Source organism: Protomyctophum bolini (genome assembly GCF_963924005.1).
Source record: "Protomyctophum bolini genome assembly, chromosome: 10".
NCBI classification, from domain to species: domain Eukaryota; kingdom Metazoa; phylum Chordata; class Actinopteri; order Myctophiformes; family Myctophidae; genus Protomyctophum; species Protomyctophum bolini.
In genome coordinates, this window is record NC_137871.1 from 9,192,140 (window position 1) to 9,214,439 (window position 22,300).

The window sequence follows — 22,300 nt, forward strand, 5'->3', positions numbered from 1 at the left end:
AATCTCTTGTAGTTGGATTATATAGAGGTATATGTGCATGCATAAAGTGAGTCCAGAAAGTATTTATTTGCCACTCAGTACGTTCACGCATAACTTCTGGGTATGAGGATGATGTCACGTGCATATCCTCTATTCTGTGCCACTGCAAGCCACCTGTATAATGGACAATTTAAAACAAACAGAACTACATTTTTAAATCATCCGGCATGTCAATTCAATATAATTATATTCCAAAACAATATATTAACCTGTTGAATTAATAATTTACCTTGTCAGGGGCCACCATCATTAACCTCTGCCATACCTATTGCAAAACAAACTCATGGTGGTGATGATGGTTTTGTTCTCTTCGTCCGATCCCTCCTTTGCAAAGTGTGATGAGATACATTATTCTGATATGGAAATGTAACTGGCTTAGTGTGAAACACATATGATTTAGTCAATACTAATTTGTAATGTGGTAATTCTGTACCTTAAATTATAGAATACTAATACATATAATGGTTGTTGTGTCCAGCCCATGACCAATTATGATTTGCAAATTGGTCCTTCATGATAAAATCAACTTAGATGATGCTTGTATTACGACCCTGGGGTCTTCCTATGTCATAATGTGTATAGATATGTACTCTGTGTAACCCTCTTTGTCCTTGTGTAGAGTGTGATGTGTGAATGGAAGGTGTGTGTGAGCTGAGCTGAGTGAGTGAGTGAGTGAGTGACTGAATGAGTTGAGTGGGCATAGTTGATGAGATGATTGGTTGCAGCCTACCAGGAAGGGTATAAGAGGCATGGTGACCAGCTCCTGCTTTCTCCTCTCTGGTCTCCCAGAGCCAGACTGCCAACAAACACACCACATGTTTAGTCAAAGAAAGGTAACATTACACAGCCAGGTAGGGATAGGTAGCCTACTGTACCATTTATTTTGGGTTTCCTTTCATGTTTTATTGATTAGGAGTTAGGTTGACAATTGTGTTTTGGTTATATTACTTTGGGTAGGTTATATTGTTAAGTTATTATTTCATAACAACTTAAGAAATTAATAAAAAAACATTGTATGGCTGACTTCCTGGTTGCTGGTAATTCTTTGGGAGTTAAAGAGAGACTTTCATGTTGCGCCTCGGTTTCCCCCAGACTGGGGCGTAACATTTGTTATTTTATAAGTGAGTTATTATCACCATCACTCAAAACCCAGCTGTACAGGAGCAGTGCCAGTAACAACGCTCTTTGGCACTGCAGTTTAATTATTTTCTGTTATCTCATATTCCTTGTTGTAACATGTTAAATGTGTTGATAGTCAGGATAACAAATGGTATTCCCTAATCCCTACAGATTCAAATGCACAATTTCCCCATGTTTACAGAGAACTGCGTGTCAATGTTAAATTCAGTTCAGGATCATATACTGCCATCTGTAGGACGTCGGAGCAAAATTCACTTAACTCATACAGAGTTCAACTCGATTCCTTCCTCCTCAGGCTGAATATGTTGAACATGGTGGACTCCAGTCCAGGATACTAGTCTGCTGCAACTTCTACAGGTGCACCACAGAGAGTATCTTGGGACCGTACAGAATAATGTTCTTCGCACACCTATACAAAGAAACGGGTGTGACCGTGCGTAGTAGCTGGACCCAATGGCCTTCAGGTGAGAACTCCTGCACACTGTCTATATGCAGTATTGTAGACCGCTACAAACTTTAAAATCTCATAAATGTCTGTATATGTCTATATGTATGTATATGTAATTTCTGAGTTGATTAGTGGTATAATGTGGTTACTCGGGTGGTTTGATGCGTATGTCCCTTTTTTAATCCACCTGACACTGACACTAAAGACAATTATCAGGTTATTACTGGTGGTTGGCTGTTGCCTGATGGAGGTCTAGTAGCCTATAAGAATATGAATGATGTTCCCCCCACACAAGGCTCTGCAGTTCTTCACCTGAGCTGACCTGCCAGGCAAGCTGAACATAGTAGTAGTAGTAGTAGTAGCACTAGTGGTAGTATAGTAGGAACTACAGTAGGATTTTCAAACCGCTTGCACCAAAACACCCTTGCCTCGAGAACATGCAACATACGTGAAGAATTCAGGGAAAACCCTGAATACATTTGTGCAACATCATGAATGCATGATTCAGGTGTACTGCTTGAGGTGTAATGCTTTATACATCAAACAATTGACATGAGACCATGTCCTGCTCTGTGGCATGTATACAAATGCTGAACACGTTCGGTTATTGGAGCAAGGATGGCAGGAGCTAAAGTCACAATGACGGCTCAGTTGGTATTTGAACAGTGACTAAAGTGTGACATTGACATTTCTAAAGTCGAACAGGTTAAAGCGTCACTGCAAATCTGATCTAGACTCACTCTAATCAAATCTATCCTATTCCTATGATGAAACAATTCTAGTTGAAGATAATGCCGCCCTCCACAGGGCACAAGGGGTCACTGAATGGTTTGATGAGCATGAAAATGATGTATGCTATGGGCCTCCACAGTCCCAGTAGCAGTGGAACACACCTGATTTGGGACCAACGTGTTAGACTGTGTTCTCCACCACCATCATCATCAAAGCACCAAATCAAACCCCTCCTGCTCACTCGGATCAGCTAGCACAGGGAGGGAAGCTGTCAAAACCTTCCCTAAAACATCCAGGACAACGCTCCACACTCTTCCACCCTTCTGGCTCCAAAATTGTGTAAACTATATATAACCTTCCATTGCAGTTAGAACTGCAGACTCACCTGAAATCTTCTGCCGAAATCTGAACTCACCTCTTCAGACTCCACCTTAGCCCGCCGTAGGCCCGGGTTTAGGTTATAGGACTAGCCTTTAACGACCTTGGAGGCTTATGAAGGCTAGAAATGTAATTTAGACAGCATGTCATGTAGACACAGCCAATTCATTTGTAGACCTGGCATCGTATATTGTATAGTTTCAATATACAGATTATTGATTGCTTTGTTTTTAAGGGGCGCTATAGCCCCTTCTATAAACAGCTTTTGTCCCCACACCCAAACTAACGTCATATGTAAACGAGCAAATCGGCTAACCAATCACATGGGAGCGCTTGGCGAATATTGGAGAGAAAGGTCTAACAAGATTCTACCAAAATGTACAATATAGAAGGGGTGGTCTCTTTTGAATATATTAGTAGATCAATATGGCATACCTAGGAATCATTTCTTTAGATACCTGCAAGTGAGGAGCTATTTAAAAGACACTCTCAAAATTAGAACACTTGGAGACCTCCACCCTCTCTTAAGATTCATGATTATAAAAATACAATTGGACCAAATTTACCAAATAATTCAGGAAGATAAGATTGAAGATCTAGATCACATTAAGGACAAATGGGATAAAGAATTGAGAATAATCATACAAGGGAATGAGTGGAATCAGTGTTCTATTTAAGATCTCCCTTTTGGCAGGAATATCCTTGGAAGATGAACATAAGGTATTTCCAAACACCTCTGTCTATATCCAAGTACACACTAAACTCCAGCTTCTGGAGGGAATGTGGGGAGAATAATGCGGATCACACGCATATTTCCCTCACATGTCCCAAAAATACAAACCTTCTGGACCAAAGTTTCACAAAAAATAGAACAAATATTTGGGAGAGCTGTGAACTTCGAAAAACATAACATACTGCAGTGCTGGGAACACGACCCAAAAGCTTACAAAGTGCGGATCTGTATCTGTTTTGGATTCTCAGAATGACGGCTCTAAAACAAATAACCAGAAGTTGGAAAAGTGTGGAACTACCCCAGGGTGGATAGATGGCTGGACAAAGTGGAAAGACACGTATGTGATGGAGAAGGTGACCTATCAAATCAATGGAAAGGAAAAGTTATTTGAAAAAAGATGGGCCCTCTTATCTTTTAAATAAGTTAACTTACTTTTCCTGTTTTTTGTTCTTTTTTTGTTTAGACTTAAGTATTCAGTACCACAAACAAACAAACAAATGAGAAATAAAAAGGAAATGGAAGAACTACAAACATCACAAAACAAAGCCTAACAAAGCCTACCCCCCCCCCCCCCCCACACACACACACACACACACACACACACACACACACACACACACACACACACACACACCATTAATTTCCTTATTTCTATTATTTTCTTTCTTTCTTTTTATTTTCTATGCCTGTATATTCTTTCTGTATTAAATGTACCTTATAGTTCTACAGATAAAAATGAAAGTGCTTAGTCTAACATGGGCCTACTGTCTTCTTTTTTCCCTTTCTCTTTTTTTATTTTTTATTTCTTTGTGTTTTCTTGTGTTGAAATAGGTGAAGGGATGTAGTTGTATGTATGTATGCACAAAATAAAATAAATTGGGTCAAAGTCAGCTAACAACAGTGACATGAAACATGTAGAAACAAATGTGAAAAGAAAATGTATTTGCTACAAGGAATAGGAATTGTATATGTCATTGACTCAATAAAGTAAAAATAAATAAAAACTAAAATAAGTAGTAAATTATACATGATTTGAACACATCAGACTTGAATGTACCCTTCAACTTCTTGTGTATGCCCAAAATATACAGATTGGTAATAAAATCACACCCGTGTGAAGTGAGGGGCGCTCTAATCATCGTATACAATACATCATCGTACATCATCATCACAAGAATGGTGGTCCCTTATTGGCCAAGGGTGGCCACAGAGTATACCGACATACCCAGCCGATTTGCTCGGACACATATGAAATTCTCCATTCATTGTCAATGGCATTTTGTGTTCAGAGTCAGAATCTACACTATAGCTTTTTATTTAAAAAACGGCCATAGCCATTGTTTATCACAAATGTGCCCACAGGGAGTGTTTTTCATGCAAAACAAATGCTTGCAATGCATTCAGAATCAACCCTCACATGCTACTTAAATTACATTTTGTATATTTTGCCTGCATACAACTGTAGGTTATTAATGATAGGCCACCCCAACGTTCAGCAGCTGCCACAGATTCCCCTAGGGCCTGTAGGCCGAATACGAGACTGCCTCGCCCCTTTACCAACTCGCCCCGGGCGTACAGCGCGGCCTGCTATTCCTAAAGTAATCTAAGCACTGAGAATTGGTTCTCAACTTCTCAGTGCACTCGTCATATAGCACTGACGATGGTCTTTCTAGGACCGAAACGTTTGCTTTTTAATTTCACTTTGAGCACAGAGCACTTGAAATAAGTTTTACTTCTATTTTTTTTATACGGTGAGCGAGTCTTTTTCTGTCAAAGTTTCCCTAAAGTAATCTAAGTAAATCATGCTAATGTGAAACGATGCCTAAACCTAACCCTATTCCTAAACTTAACCCCAGTAAAACAATGCCTATAACCCTAAACTTATTTCTAACCTTATTCTCAGTAAAACAAAATAAAGAATACAAGAACCGCCGCACCGAGCTGTCGACGTGAGGTCGGCGGAAAAAAGCTGGGGCGAGATTGGAATTGGGGCGACATGACCCGTTACCCCTGGCCCAGGGAAACTGAATGTGTCTGGTACTAGACATCTTTATAAACACATTGGTGAAGAAATACGAGTCTGAATACGAACCAACTTTTAGGGTTCTGAACCAATCCATTTTCAGTGATAATATATACTCTGAACGCACGCACGCATGCACAGAGAGAGAATACCTTTAATACTATTCCTATTAAATTAAGTTCTTCTATGGTAACAGCTAGAGCTAGATCAAAACCGTAGACAACTGTAGCCTACATACCGTGCCGTTCGTCTGGCTCTTAGGCCTATCTGCAGGACCAAATTAGCCATTGGACCAGTGGGGTCACGACCCTCATCAAACCCTGTACACTCAAGAGAATGTACCCGCTGCCACCCTTAGATCTCCATATACTGTATGGAGCTGACCTGTTCTAACATTCCATAATGTGTCTGACCTCATCAAGCCGTGTACACTCAAGACATGCACCTTATATGACCAGTACAGAATTCATTCCATGTTGACCTGTTGAAAACTCAATTTTTCGCCGACTGCCAGGGCTTGGCTGAACTAATAACTTTGGGGCAGGCCGGTCTAGAGTTTAAATGGACAGGTATCAGTCAGAAGGGAGACATCGAAGAGGAAGGATGGATGGGGAACGATCAATATGTAATGTCTGAACAGGTCGGCTCCATATATATGGAGATCTGTTTGAGGTCAGATCATCTGACTCTACATCTGACTCAGATGTAGAGTTGCTGGCCAATATTGATGACATCAGGGATGATGAGGGATCTGATCTCCATATGGGCATTCCCATATATGGGCTTAATATTGATGACATGATCAATCGGGTCTTGTAAATGCTACTTTTAGAAGTGGGGGGACCGGGATGCCCCATAAGACACGTACGTGCATTTGTCTGCACGTGCGCAACGCACATAGACACACTATTAAAACATGCAGACGTCATGTGTATATACTAAGCCTATTTAGAAACATGTTTGCAATGCTTAAACGTATCCATAAAAGTGTATGATAAGTCAAAAAACATTTTTGTAAAAAAAAAAGAAGAGAAAAAAATAGATGTGAGAGAAGTGGGGGGGATTCCTCTCCCCCACTACACCCCTGAGTAGGCATACTATAGGCTGTGTTCCAGGTACCGCTAATGCAGAAGAATATCCAGTAGAGGTCGTCGTTGAGGCAGAATGAAGGGCCATGCAGTCAGTGGCAGTGCAGTGCAGTGGGTCTCCTCGTTTGACACTGTGAGGATTTGTTGTTGGAGCACAAAACAACCAGGATGAACATTTAAAAGAGACCCAACAACAACGAAACTAAATTCAGGATATTTGATACCAAACTTCAAGGACTTTACCGGCCTCGACCTGGTTGTGCACACGTTTGTGGCAGCTGAAAGACAGCGAGTTAGATATGAACTGAACTGCAGATGAAAGTAGCTCTGGATTTGTTGTTGTTACTAGGTATAGCTGCTGCTAATGCTAGTAGCAATAGTAGCGAAAGTCGAGTCAATTTGAGCTGCTCGTCTTTTGTCTTAAATGCTGACCGACTGGCAGGTCGTTGCTGTGTAGCTAATGGAGCCAGTTAACACACAAACTACAACAACTTTAGTTGAGCTACTGAAGTAGCATTTATTAGCCCAAGTAGTTAGCTTAGCCAGCTAGCCTTTGATCTGAGAAGAATGAGCAGAAAACACAATCAGCAGTATAAAGGAGCAGAAGTCAGCTGCTGTGTCAAATACTTCTTGTTCGGATTCAACATCATATTTTGGGTAAGTGTGTGTGTGTGTGTGTGTGTGTGTTTAATTGCTGCCCTCTCGATTAATTTGGGACATGTTTTATACATGAAATAATTAAAACAGTGTGCTGTGTAATGTTGTGTACTAATGCCCTAGTCACAGTGATTGCCATTGTTGTTTGATAGTTTAGTTAGATTTTTTTATTTTATTTTATTGCTTGGTAGGTACTTCAGGTAAAATGTGTGTTTGTGAACTTTGTGAAGTATTTTGTTTAGGCCAGACATAACTGCATTGCTTTGACCTTTTTGTTGATTTGTTGGTCAGCCTTTTAATTGACCTTTACCACATTCTTGATCCTTGCTCTCATGACCTTTATATGGTCCCTTGGAACCATTGTCATTTGTCAGGCTTCTGCATACAATGCTCTGTGATGATTAAATCTCAATAGTAGGGCTCCAAGCCCCCAACTGTGTGCATTCTGTTGATGGCTTTTTTGATTAATCCAACTATCAAGAAGGATATAAGATAATATAAATGATGTATCAAATATATCTATTAACCACTTTACCATTAATTAACCACACAAACATAATTTTATACTTTTGTCACGATGACATAAAATAGTGAAAATAGCAGATCTACAAGTTCACAGCGCATTGCATGTGCACATGTTGTGGGCTTATAGATTTCACTATTTTCATTTCAGCTATAATGACATGCCCATAAATACAATACAATAACTGTTTCACATGTTCTCAAAAGGTCCCGAAGGTTACCGTACACTATTTTAGCATCCAACTATTTAGAATAGAGTTGCATGCTTCCAGCTTATCTTCAAGAATAGTCAAACTTTACGGCTGCTGTTTGGCTCAGTGAATTTCTCCCTCTGGTTTTAGCCAGAAAAACCATTAGTAGATCATAAATGAACTTCACAGGTACTCTGTATAAAATGTTTACTGCTTTTTAAACTCTATTGGTGATACTTGCCCATCTTTCTGAAAAGTCTGTGGTTCGACGTCACGATACAGCCAGTTCCACTCTGAAAGCGGTTCTGCATAGGAACATTATTTGGATAATTGGATTCAATCATTTTTGAAGCAAATTAATCTCTATTTTCATCCCATTCGATTTACATTTATGTTGTCCTGGAAGGCCGAAAGGGTATCGTCACCAATTGCACTAAAAGGAGTAAAAGCTGTCGATATGGAATATCTTACTCTGTCCCCTTACGGTGTACCCCACAAATTTGCCAAGGGATTCAAACGGATTTGCATTTGATAAGCAGATTTGCATACTGATTGAAAAACCAATCCTAGTAGGTTAAGGGTTAGGGTTTGATAGCTGATCCCATTTAGGAAACGTTCAGAGTGGGCAAATTATTGGGATTGGAGAAGCTCTTGAGTCGACAAATCTCTTATCAAATCTTTTCTCCACAAATCTAAAGTTGAAATGGCATCGTCACCAAGTTCACTAAAAGCTGTACAAAATTTTAGAATATGAACGATTGTATTCATATTTCATTAAATCCTTTCGCACCCTGTCCCCAACCCTATAGTCTTCTCTTCCGTGGCCTTGCAGAGTGTCACTGGTGAGCTCAGCTCTCATTTCTACTTAGCTGCCATTCAGCACTGAGGTTATGCGACACGGCATGTCAGCCCCCGCTTCTCAGCACCCCACTCTGAAAGGCCCTGCTGTTCACATCCCACCAGCCCTCCCTCACCGTCACCCTGATTCCTGACTGTCCCTGACTGCAAGTCGTTTAAAAAAAAAGTCACTGGCTGAAGGGATGGCATGTCTGTCTGTGTGTATGTGCCTCCAGAAGAGCTTCCCACGCACACACACTGTCTGAAGGAAAAGGCCACGCGGATTTGAATACAACCCCAGCCCTCCTCCATTCAAACACCCCTTTCACTCCCCCCACCACCGCTATTGTATACACACACTGCATGTTGCCATTGTCTCTCTCTCTCTCTCTCTCTCTCTCACTCACACACTCGCAGACACACTTACACATGGTACACACCAAACCACACGCACATTCATACGGACACCCACCACACGCAAACCATGCACACACAACACCCCCCCCCCCCCCCCCCCCTCTCATTAAAACACAAATCGTATTCACACACACACACATGGACGAGAACAGAGGGTTGTTGGGTGGGGGAGGGGGAGGGGGGGGGGGGGGTGGGTTACGGATGCTAGACCCGCTATAGGCTCGTCAGCAGATGTGATCCACAACACATTGCAGACTCTCCTCCTTGACTTCACCTCCTCCCTTCTTGCTCATTCCAGCATGCACTGAAGCGCTGATGGAGGATCTCGCCTCACCTATGAAGTGTGTTTTTTTTTGTTTGCCTGGCTCTGGTAACCACAGACCAGTCTTTAGTTGTAATAACACTACGCTCAAAATTGAAGTAGGGATCATCACTCTCTTGCTCTCTCTCTCTCTCTCTCACTCACTCACTCACTCACTCACTCTCTCTCTCTCTCTCTCTCTCACACACACACACACACACACACACACACACACACACACACACACACACACACACACACACACACACACACACACACACAGAGAGAGAGAGAGACAACTCTCACTCTCACACAAACCACTTGCTCCCCATAAAGAGCACTCTGTATTGTAATTCGACCAGTTAATCGAGACGAGAGGGAGGAGAGGTTGAGTCATCGTCATTCAGCCCTGCTGTGTCTGTCTGACTCATGTTTATGCTTTCTCTTGTCTTGACTGTGGCTGTTGAACACCTATTATAGGCCAAGTCAGGACCTACAGGATTGTCTCTTTGAGTCTGTTAGGAACAAGTTCCAGCTTGCTGGCTGTTTTCCTTAATAATCACCGAAAAGATGCGCGCCTCCATAGCTTGTGAGTTGTGAAACCTGCTTTTGTTGGGATGAATCAGTAAATTGGCAAAATGGTAGAGATCTGTGCTTTGTTCTTCATCAAACAGCCCCATTTATGTTTGCCGTAGAGATTATCTCGGCTTTGAGTTTGGAGTCTAAATGTAATCAAAAGTGTGACGAGGCCTAGTTATTTGCGAGTATACTAATGGAGTAAGTAAACAATGCCAGAGCCATTTGAATATTTTCCACAATTCCTAGTGCTGCAGCTTGCCGTCGACGACAGCCAGGCGTTCTCGCCAAGAGACAACACACCTTGTCTTGTGGTTGGAAAAGACTTACTCCAAATCCCCACATCCACCTAATTAATCACGTTTTGCAGCTGAGATGTGGGGGAGTTGCGCATGCTGTAATTAAGAGCTCGTTAGGTTGTAAATGAGTTGCTGAGTTGTTGGGATGGGTGCAGGGCTGCATTAGAAGCTCTCTATACAGTGCCGGTGTTATTGCATAGTTGCGAACTAGCTCTGGTCCATAGCTCTAATGCGTTTCATTTAGAGCTATGTTACTCTCAACTTCCGCCGCTCGCATGAATGCAGACCAGCCTCTCCTCTTTAGCGTAAATAAAAAGAACGCTTTTGCTACTCACCAAAACAAAGGCGAGTTGTGTCATTAGAAAACCTACTTTCCTTAGTGGACGCACTCTGAGCCCCCCACCACACGTATAAATGGTACTTTTTGGCCAAAAGGGGATTTTGTTTCCACCGGATTTATTTTTATTTTAGTTACTTCGCTGCGCCCTCTACCGATATTGCCCAGAGAACTGCCCCATAGAGAATATTTTTCCTCCGGTGAAAGAAAATCCCTTTCTGGCCAAAAAGTACCATTTATACGTGTGGTGGGGGGCTCAGAGTGCGTCCACTAAGGAAAGTAGGCTTTCTAATTACACAACTCGCCTTTGTTTTGGTGAGTAGCAAAACCGTTCTTTTTATTTACGCTAAAGAGGAGAGGCTGGTCTGCATTCATGCGAGCGGCGGAAGTTGAGAGTAACATAGCTCTAAATGAAACGCATTAGAGCTATGGACCAGAGCTAGTTGCTAACCAGCACTGTATTTGCTCTCTCTGTCTAAATTAAAAAGAAAAACATATAGGTGATAAATATTGTATTTCTCTACACTACATTTGTACTCTCAGAGTTAAATTAACACTGACATAGTATTCATTATTATACACCCTACAATATTTGGTGGTCACTAAAAAGAACATGTTTGGCCATTTCGTAACATAAAACTAGAACAGTGCCCATTGGGGGGTTGATCAGGTGTGATCAAATTGGCTAATAAAGGGGCGAGGTCGCGCATCATTGTGATGTCAGAACAACATCGTGATGTCAGAACAACATCGGTGATTTGAAGTCGGTGGGGCAAACAGTTCTCGAGTTACGTGCATTACAGATGTACACACCTACAGACAGACGGACGGAGACGTGGTGCATTTATATTCTTTACACCAGAGCAGCACGAAATATCTGTGCCAACCAAGGACCCATATGTTACCACAGTAACCTGGATCATCATGGTTCCCCCTGGCCTGAATCTCTTATTATGAAAGCCATGAAGCAAAGATTCGTTTTGCTCCAGGGGGAAATAGCAGTCGTGTCCCCTTGTGTATAATCAGTTAGTAGCCTGTCTCTCGATGGATCAAGATGTGGGGAACTGAACCGATGACGCCACAGGGACAGGAACAGTGTTGTTCCGGGCCGAGATGATCTCCACAATATTGGTCGTAGCAAAGCTGCTGGTATCATATATCACGAATGCAAGGACTGTTGTTGGCACAGCCTCGCCACATTTGAAATTCAGCAGTCTGTGTGTGTGTGTGTGTGGAGTCATGGAGAGGCCAGTCATGCTTGAGTAAGTCTATAGCCTTTTGTGGGTGTGCATTTGTGCGTGCGTGCATGTGTGTGTGTGCGTGCGTGGATGCATGGATGTGTGTATCTCCACTGGCAGCGTGGCACTTTGGTTTGACTGTTGGTTAGTCGAGGTTAATAGGATCAGCTGGCTGAGAAGGTCATCCTCCTCAAGTGTTATAATCCCCATGTGGAGAGGAAAAGAAGCCTTGAAACGCCTCAGAGTGGACACACTCACACACGCACGCACGCACGCACAGAGAGAGAGAGAGAGAGAGAGAGTGATTGAGTGTGGTAGAGAGTAAAAGAGAGCTCATAGCTTAATTTGAAATTTGAATAGCTGGGATGGGAAACGGTGATAACATCTAAACAGAAGCAATGAAGCACAGATCGAGCGAGAGAGAGAGCGATAAGAGATTGATCCACGTACACACACACACACACACACACACACACACACACACACACACACACACACACACACACACACAGGTGCACACAGTCCACAGACTGGACGGGGTTAACTTCTGGGGACAGATTGAACAACTTGTGCAAAAAAAAAAAGAAAGGTGTTTGTATCCAATCTGTCAAGATTCAAGACGGATCCTTCATTGGAAATATAATCCTGCTGTAAATGGAATACAATTAAGCATCTGAGAATTGAATCTGAACCAAATGCACTCGGACACAAACATGTTTTACTGTTTATCTCTGTGTGGATGGATGATTTGGACTAGAGTCGAGGCTAATCGGATGACATCTGTCCGTCTGTCTCTCAGTCTGAGCCACTCCACCAGGCTGATCCCTGTCTTGACAGTTCTCCCCTTCACTGTCAATTAACCACCACCACCACCACCATGCTGAATTCATTCAGGATGTCTTCAGAATTCTATCAGAGTTGGCATAGAGGCAGCATTGTTCTATGAACCCTAGCCATCCCTGTTCTAAACATTCGGTATAAGCAAGCACACATTTGGAACATTTCGCGACACAGTCATGGGCTATTTTCTTTACTTTTCTTTGGGAGCCTTTATTGGGGCTATTTTCTCCTTTATTGATAGGACAGTAGACTGACAGGAGGAAATGGGGAGGGAGAGAGTGACGGGCACTCGCAGCAAAGGTCGCCTGGATTTGGATTTGAACCCACAACACGCCGTCGGGCTAGGGTGCTCGGAGCCGCACGCCGGAGGCCCAGGCCCACATGGTGCAACCACTCCAAGGAACGATGTCCATACTGTTCACCTAGGCTTGTGTTCACCTATGTGTGTCTGTGTTGGTTAATGAGCACCAGTATATGACTATGAGTACCAGTAGGGGCGCTGTTGTGCCAGAAGCAGAGAGAGGGATAGTGCTGCACTGTCGCCTGCTAATGAATGAGAGAGAGGGGGGGGGGTGCACCACTCAGTTCACACGGGTGTGATTTTTTAAATATTCGATGTACAACAAATATTCTTTTACTTGCCTTTTAACCACTAAATCCCACCCCAAAAAGCGATTGACCAATGCCAATCCAAATAGTTTAGCAACGGTTGCTATGCAGGTCAAGCTTTCTCCGCTGCTAACGTGCCTATTGGACAAGGATGGGTTGGGGAGGGACTTAGTGAAGGGCTATTTCGGTTCCGCTAATATACTGTGCCTCAAGTGAGTCTGCTCCCATCCAGTCTTTAACTGTTTTAATCTGATGGCAATTAAGTATTTTTTTTCTTTTTCTATTCCATTTTATTGATTTAGTTTTCTTTTCAAAAACAAAAAAAATGCAATATAATTCCCCATGGTGTAACTACAGGCCAGTAAAAAAAACTAAAAAGAAAAGAATTTGAGACGCTATTGCAAATAATCTCTTCCCTTGTGTAAGCCTCGACCCATTGATCCATCCCACATGAGCTGACACCTCATATCGACAGAGACGGTACAAAAAATACAGAAATAAAGAGTGGATTTTGAAGGATTTAAATATCTTCTATCTATATTTCTATAAATGCACCAAGTCTCTGTACGTCTGTAATCCACACAACTCGAGAACCGTTCGCCCCCCCCCCACCGACTTCAAAGTCGACACACGCGTTCCAGGACTGGTACACTACCAGCCCAGGTGATGGCAATAATACTAATGACCATGGTCTCACCGTGCAGCATGTCGGGTGGTCATTAAAAGTTCATTTCTCCCTCTGTCATTGACTTGCATTTCTAGTTTATTTAAATAATGTCATGCAAATTAGTGCATAGCCTACTGCAGGCCTCGTTGACTAGATTTAGAAGACATTTTGATGCTCTGAAATGATCCATTATTTATATGGAGAAATCCCGTCATTTAACATGCATCTCTATGGGGGAGAAGGATGGCTGCTTGACCTGTCTTCCTCGCTGCTGACGTGCCTATTGGACAAGGACGGGTTGGGGAGGGACTTAGCGAAGGGCTAATTAGGCATGTTGTCCAGAGTTACAAGAGATGTGAATGGAAAAAAGCACAAATAATGATTAATCAACTAACAAAGTCTTGTAAGGAATAAGGCCAGACCGAGTCAGACTGACCAATACATTGATTAAGCCTCAAGCCTTGGGGCCTTAGAACATCAGCAGGCAAAAATTAGCACTATGGATATCACTGCCTGTAAAGAAACAACAGAGTGAAACGTTATCCTAGTGTCCAATTTGAGGACTCGCTCAGGCCACAGCACATTGATGATCAACCCATTTAGACCAAAGGGTAATTAAAAAATGGCTTGCATTGCTATAAATGTAGCTAAAATCTAAAATGACAAATGTCCGTTGGCTTACGAGACAACATTGCGTAGTGTTGCTGATGGAACTTTTCTCTCAGAACGTCTCAGCACTCAGGTAGCAAATATCTAGCTAACGTTGCCTCTCCTGTGTGTTCTGTTTTGCAGTTACTTGGAGCAGCATTCCTTGCCATAGGCTTGTGGGCATGGGCGGAAAAAGTAAGTATATACACTTGAAGTGTGTATGCACACGCATACACATTACACACACACACACACACACACACACACACACACACACACACACACACACACACACACACACACACACACGCATACACACAGACATGCACGCACACACACGCACACAAACACAAGACTGTTGTTTCGATTGCGCGGCTCACATTCCTCCCCTTATTATTGTTACCCATGTTACCTAAGCGAGAAATTTGGTTTCTTTTCTGGAGGGCATTTAGTTGGAGAGCAAGGAGAAGTGGTTCAGGGTGACATGATTGTACAGTATTTGTGTTGTTGCGCACCGTACAGTACATAGCCCATCTGCAAGCCGACGAAAGCGTTGTGAGCTTGTGGATTGGCCACCAGCCCACAACCAACGACGTTTTAGTGCTTCACGGTTCACCATGTGTGCACAACTGTAGCACCATTCCACTTAACACTTTATAGCACTTAACCCACTATTAAGTGATAAGGGGCCTTCAGATGATTGACTTAACCCATTTTGGGCCATTCTTTTTTTACATTGTTACAATTTAGCTATTGAAAAATAGCAGATCTACAAGCTCATAGCGCGGCACCGAGTGCAGGGCACCTGGTCTATTTTATTACATGCGGATGCGATGCGTCAAATATGTTTAGATTGTATTATAAACTGCACTGACGTGCCACTTTAGTTTTTGTCATGAGTTGAGATGTAGTTATAACTGTAAATAATGAGTTTTACACGATATCATCAATCGAAGTAGGCTACAGTATATATCACTGCCGATCCACAAGCTCACACCACGACGCTTGAAACTTGTTTATTCTAATTGAATTGACCCGGTTTTAGCGTCTTTTGCTAGTGCTGTAATCAATCAATCATTGCGTTCACACGGGGCAGATTGCAGTCTATATACCATTCATTGTCAAAGGAAGCCGCGGCTAGTGGATGATCATCAGCAACGGAAAACACGCGTTTTGTTGGTCGCGTCTGTAAACGGTCAAATTGTCACCAAATGGACGTTTCCGCAGAGTTCTCGTCTGAAAAGCAGTCAAATGGCTAACATTTGGCCCAAAAACATATTAAAGCAATGGCCCATTCTTTAGGCGGCCCATTTGCCCACTGGACATACCGTCAGTCCAGGCCTGATAATCACCGACGAGTTTGCAAAGCAGTGCTTCGAACGCTGATGTCACGTTGTCCTGTTTCACTTCCAATGTGATCTATCCAAATCCATGCCGATCGTGTTTACGTTTACGACTCGGATGTGCCCCGGTGGAAGTGTCGTCCTCTTTCAAGAGGGGTCGAGCAGAGGAGGAAAAAGCCTTCTTGCTCTCTGCTGCCTCCAGGTGGGCAGGGTGTCCTCGACGCAAGGTATGCAACCAACGCAAGCAATATGGTTGCGTAGGCTGAGGCTCGGGATCAGATCTCAACCCGACTGAACGAGACGGATCACGTATAACTGACGTGACGCAAGGGGAGACATTTCTCTCACCCTCCGTTGCGTATGTGTTCTTCTTGCGTCGATTACGTTCCGACTATGCAAGGCACTTTACCTGTAGAATAGAAGCCTGACTGCCAATTGATTGCCATGGCAACCCCACACCTGCCAATTTGATTACTTGACCAGTCCACTTTTCAGTTTGCGCTCTTCAGACGCAGGCAGACGGATACAGAGATCTCCATTATATGGGCACAAAAAAGGGACATTTAAAACGGGTACTATGACAACGGTCATACTATGTTCCCAACTTGCATCGTTCCCCAGTAGGCCGACGGGCACAGGTCTAGTACGTGCAATTTGTATCCGACGCATGCATTGTCTTTGGCAGTATGACAGCGTCTGCACAGGCAAATTGGATTAGCAGGCTACACATTTTGTTAGGAAATCATTGTAGCAGTGGATCCTCTGTGGGCAATTGTATTAGTTTTTTCACTCTGCACTACATACAAAGGTCAAATGCTGACTTTGCCCTCTCGTGTGTGAAGGAATGTGTGGCGCCGCTCGGATCTTCTTCCCAGCCGGGGTACAGCAGTCAATTTGTTCATTAATTAGCTGGAAATTGTACCGATTGATTTAACAAATGCCCCCACCAGCATGGAAACATGCCCTGATTAGTAACGTCTGGTCATGAACTCTTGTTCAAATTGGCCCTGCCCGGGAGCATCTTCAGTCACACCGAGTGAATAATAATGAATCGCAGGCGCTAAAAGACTGAAAGGTTGGGTCTCTGAGACGATGAGTCTCTCCGGCCTGCTCGACTCAGACAGACCTTAACCCATTCTGACCTGAGATCAGATTCTAAAAAATGTCTTCTATGTCAGTCGCTCTTCGATTTTTCAAAAGCTAAAGCATAACATGCTAACACCAAAATGGGTTCCCCGCCCAGAATGGGTTAATTGTTGCAGGGTTTGTGCTTTTCAATCCAAAGCAAACCGTTGTCTCTGCATTGTCACCGTCGCATGACTTGAAATATTAAAATGCACATTTTAGCACAGTCAGGACTTCAGGAAGGCGTATATCTTTTCTACGTCCGAGCATAGACATGGTAACGCCCCGCCTGCCTCTGATTGGCCCATACCGACACTGCCGGAAGTACGTAGCCTTGCCGAGCCATGATGAGGCCCACAGGGGCAGGAGCCTATCTCCTGTTTCTGTAGCGTGAGGCAGCTTGATGTACAAGTACACCCCCTGGACATGACGCTAGTATGTCACAGGGACTATTACCCCCCAATCCAACCCTTGATGCTGATTGTCAAGCAGGGAGGCACTGGGTCCCATTTTCTTTAGAGTCTTTGGTATGACCCGGCCGGGGATCGAAACCCCGACCTCCCAGTCTCAGGGCGGACACTCTAACCACAAGGCCACTGAGCTGGTAAATAAATAATACAAGTACGATATATATAATACAAGAGAATGACAGCTTGGCACGCGCGACAGGCAAACTACTATTGTTTATGCCGTTGGCCTGTTTATGTGTAAACTTGAAACATTGTTGTACTGTAACAATGGTCTCTTTGGCCTTGATCTTTATCTTTTTTAGTATAACAGTATTAGTTTACTATAATTAGATTAATACACAATAATCAACACTGACACTTTAATTTAGAACACAGCCAAATCAAATCATAGTGCATACGTGTTCAATCAATTATTCGATCAAAGCAAACGGCACAAACGGTATTAGTTTGACCTCTTCAACAAAAATTCAAGTTACAAGTTACTGTCGCATTTTGCCATTCTCTTGTACTTGTATTATTTCCCACCAAGGAGTGCCCTTGCATCTCGGGAAGGCAAGGCAAGACGGGCAGACTGGGCAGTGTCGGTATAGGCCAATCAGAGGCAGGCGTTACCTTGTCTATGCTCGGACGTAGAATAGATATACGCGTCATGAAGTCCTACCATAGCACAGTCAGGCTGTAGTCACTCAAAACTACAATATGGTTCCGGGAGCCCTCTCAAACCAAACGGACGTTTAGTTGGTTGTTCTGGTGGAATATGGAATATGCACCAGGCGTTTAATTATTAGGGTTTTATCTATTGATACCCCCCCCCCCCCCCCCCCCCCACTGGGACCTGGCAATATGGATTCAGTTGAACTCTGTCCCATAATGATGTCCGTTATTTAACGAATGGACTCAGTCTGACTCTGACACTGTTGTGATTTATTTTATTTTCATGTCGAGCTACAAAGAAGTTAATACATTGTATTAAAACAGTCAAAAGAGAATTGCACTGTTTACAGTTCAGGTAAATTATTGAACCAACGCCACGTTTTTGTATTCATCCACCTGTTTTCAACGGCAATAAGTCAGTAAACTTTGTAAACCATACTTTGGAGTTGTCATTCGGACCTTTTTAAGAACTTTCACTACAGACGCACACAATGTTGCTATTTTATTTATTTATCCTTTATTTATCCATAATGTTATTTACTGCAAAAGGAATGGAATAGGAAAGATCTGACGGTTCCGCCTTGATCACATGACCATAGAGACGTGTAATAAAAACCACATTATGACAAGTGATTGTATTAATCAGTCAAATGCAACATGTCTGTTAACGGTTAAATGGTTAATTATTAACTACACTCCGACCAGCCAGTGGTTCCCAAAACTTTCAGCACGAGACCCAACATTTTACCAGTGAAAATACTTTTGAAATAACAATAAAAATCAAAATGTCTGGAAAAATAAAATAAAGGGACATTTACTTGCTGCAACCTATAAGAATGGGTCCTGATCCACTATCTGAGAAGCAGGGAGGATGCAGGAACAGAGACTGACAGGAAGTCCTCTAGAACGAACACACACACACACACACACACACACACACACACACACACACACACACACACACACACACACACACACACACACACACACACACACACTCACACACTGAGGGCTGTGGGGGGCTGGGCTGTCAGAGAGGAAGGATGGATGTCTGTTTGTGGAAGGTTTTAAACACTGCCTTCCGTGGAAAATATCTCACGTTTTAGGCATGCGTTAGATCTGCCAGAGAGCCGGAAAAAAACCCGTTGTAAATAAATCAAGACAGAATCATCAGGCTGCAGGCTTTGTTCTTTATTCTTTGCGTGAAAAAGAGATAAACAAACAGAACAAAAGTTAGAGGACGTTTTCCGTCGAACACCTGTATACAGCTACACCCCCTGGGGTTTTAACGGGTCAATCGAAGGCTTTCTAGGCCTGCTGGCAACACACAGTATACATGATTATTTTAATTTCTCTAAACATCAGAAGAAGCTCCCTTGTAGGTCTTTTTGTTGTGTGAATGTTTTGTGTGTGTCTCTTGCAGAAGACACTTGACGAGAGGAAGGAAGGAAGTGAAGTAGTGTTTTTATTCCCTCCGAGATTCAAGATGTTTATTCTCACACAGGTTCACGCATTGTGTGGAAAAACACACAATAAAAACGATAATAAATAACGATACTAAAGTCTAAAAGGTTTTTAAAAAAAGTTTTTTTGGGGGGGGCGGTTGTCTTCTTGACCCATTCTGGGCGGGAACCCCTTTTGGTGTTAGCATTATGTTATGCTTTCGCTATTGAAAAATAGCAGATCTACAAGCTCATAGCGCGCCACCGAGTGGCGCGCTACGAGCTTGTAGGTCTGCTATTTTTTAATTTTTTTGAAAATGTGGTGCAAATCTTTGAATATATATATTTCAGAGCGAACATTTTTTAATAGAATATTGGCTTCTGGGGGGGTCCCTGGAACTACATATTTTGAGATGGGGGGGTCCGTGGCCCAATAGAGATAATTCTGGGGGTCCTTGACATGAAAAAGGTTGAGCACCGCTGACATAGAAACATGGGTTTTTCAGATAAATGTTAGGATTTAGAAGCCTTTTTTTTTTTTTTTTATCAACCTCAGTCCAAAATGGGTTTTAAAATCCAAATTCTAACCAACTTGGTTCTCTTCCCTGCCTGCAGGGGGTGCTGGCCAACATCTCGTCCATCACAGACCTCGGGGGCTTCGACCCCGTGTGGCTCTTCATCGTGGTGGGAGGGGTCATGTTCATCCTGGGCTTCTGCGGCTGCATAGGAGCCCTGCGAGAAAACACCTTCCTGCTGAAGTTTGTAAGTCAACACCCAGTTTTATTTATTTTTACTATACTTCTGTTATATAACTACTAGCCCTTACCCCGTTGTGAGATATTGCCCCGTTTTCGTTAAGACCTCCGTGTTATTATGGTCAATGCCTGTGTGAAAAGTGGGAGCGATTTGGTGCAGGCAGTGAGGAGCTACGGCAGTTACAGTGACACACATTCGTTCATTCATTCAGACAGACAGACATTGGCTTAAAGGTAGAGTAAGTGATTTCACTCAAAAAACCGTAGGTTTCGTTTTTGGCTGTGGGACCTAAGCCTTCGTCCAATCAGGATAGAGAGTCAAAAACGAAACCTAAGGTTTTTTGACCCCCAGGGGTTAACTGGGGACAGGGAGGAACTCCTTATATGGTCAGCACACTCTATAGTAGAGAGGATTATCACAACAAAACAAAAAAATAATTGATATCACTTACTCTACCTTTAAGACCTCCGTGTTATTATGGTCAATGCCTGTATGAAAAGTGGGAGCGATTTGGTGCAGGCAGTGAGGAGCTACGGCAGTTACAGTGACACACATTCGTTCATTCATTCAGACAGACAGACATTGGCTTAATTATAGTATGATGATGATATGATATGATTTTATACTTCATCATACGACGGTGACATTTGTCAAAAAATAGACAATCCTAAAGCTCACACGCCGGCATCGCCTTGTGAAAATATATATCGGCTATTTTAATTTCGTTATTTGGAAGCTTTTGAAAGGTTTTTTTTTTGCCTTAATTTTCCAACACGTTTGCATTATATGTACACGCCCGGAAAATTTGGGAACACAGAGTGTTGCTAAACCCATTCGCCACCTCGTTTCACGCCACCTCTTCGCACCTCGAACATGGAGAATCCCAACCACAGCTAAACATTGTCGGTGTATAGCAGCAGGTGTCACCGTGACATTGCCTCTTAATGTTTAACAGCAAACCACATCTGGTGTCATTCTGGAACAGCCCGATCCCGTCGTCATACTGGACCGCAGCGTTTTCCCCCTTCCTTTCCATCAAATCATATCTTTCCCCCTATCTGTACCATGGGTCTGTTGTTGGCAAGCCCATGGATAAATAAAGAAAATATCACTCCCCGGGAGCCGTGACACATCAGGTCGTTCTCTGTTGTTGTGCTAGTGGTATAACGTCACGTGACTGACGAGAGACACACAAACTGGCCCTGGTTGTCCGCCAGCACCTATTAGCTGCTGTCCAGGTCCATTAGGCCCCCGGAAAAAACAGAGTAGATGTGGGGGGGAGCTGATGTGGGCTTTTTTGGGCTCGGAGGGGGGGGGGGTTCTTTATGACCCGGTGCATTTATCATTAGCCCCCCCCCCCCCTCTCTTTTTTCCTCTCCCGCATTTACTGTAAACGGACGAGGCGCGAAGGCACCTCTGGGACTGGTGCTCTCTCTCTCTCTCTCACAGCCCACGCTCTCATTCAGCCCAGCCCGGGTTCCGTTCCCTTCTGGAACCAGAGACCCCTCTACTGCAGGGGTGGGCAACTGGCGGCCCCGGGGGGCCACATGCGGTCCCCCGTCTTCACTTAATGCGGCCCGCATTGTCGATATCAGAATACTGATATACATAGTATTGATTTCAGCTGTTCCAATTCCAATTTGACCTGCTTTGCCTTTAATTATACTTAATGACTTAGTATTAAATGACTAGTACTTGACGACTAGTATTAGTAGTATTGTCTTTTTGGGTACAATTTGTATTTAGTTCATAGTTATCATGACTAAAACTAAATCCATTTGAAAATCAAT

At 43.0% G+C, this 22,300-nt stretch overlaps 1 protein-coding gene across 1 annotated transcript in view; it reads left to right on the plus strand.

The window, feature by feature from the left end:
* Window positions 1-6,729: 6,729 nt before the first annotated feature.
* tspan17 (tetraspanin 17) overlaps window positions 6,730-22,300 on the plus strand; it is a 32,363-nt gene continuing 16,792 nt past the window's right edge. The window contains exons 1-3 of the mRNA XM_080773619.1: window positions 6,730-7,238; window positions 14,865-14,915; window positions 20,370-20,516. Coding sequence (XP_080629745.1) covers window positions 7,149-7,238; window positions 14,865-14,915; window positions 20,370-20,516 — 288 coding nt within the window. The 5' untranslated portion in view covers window positions 6,730-7,148. The remainder of the gene's footprint in view (window positions 7,239-14,864; window positions 14,916-20,369; window positions 20,517-22,300) is intronic.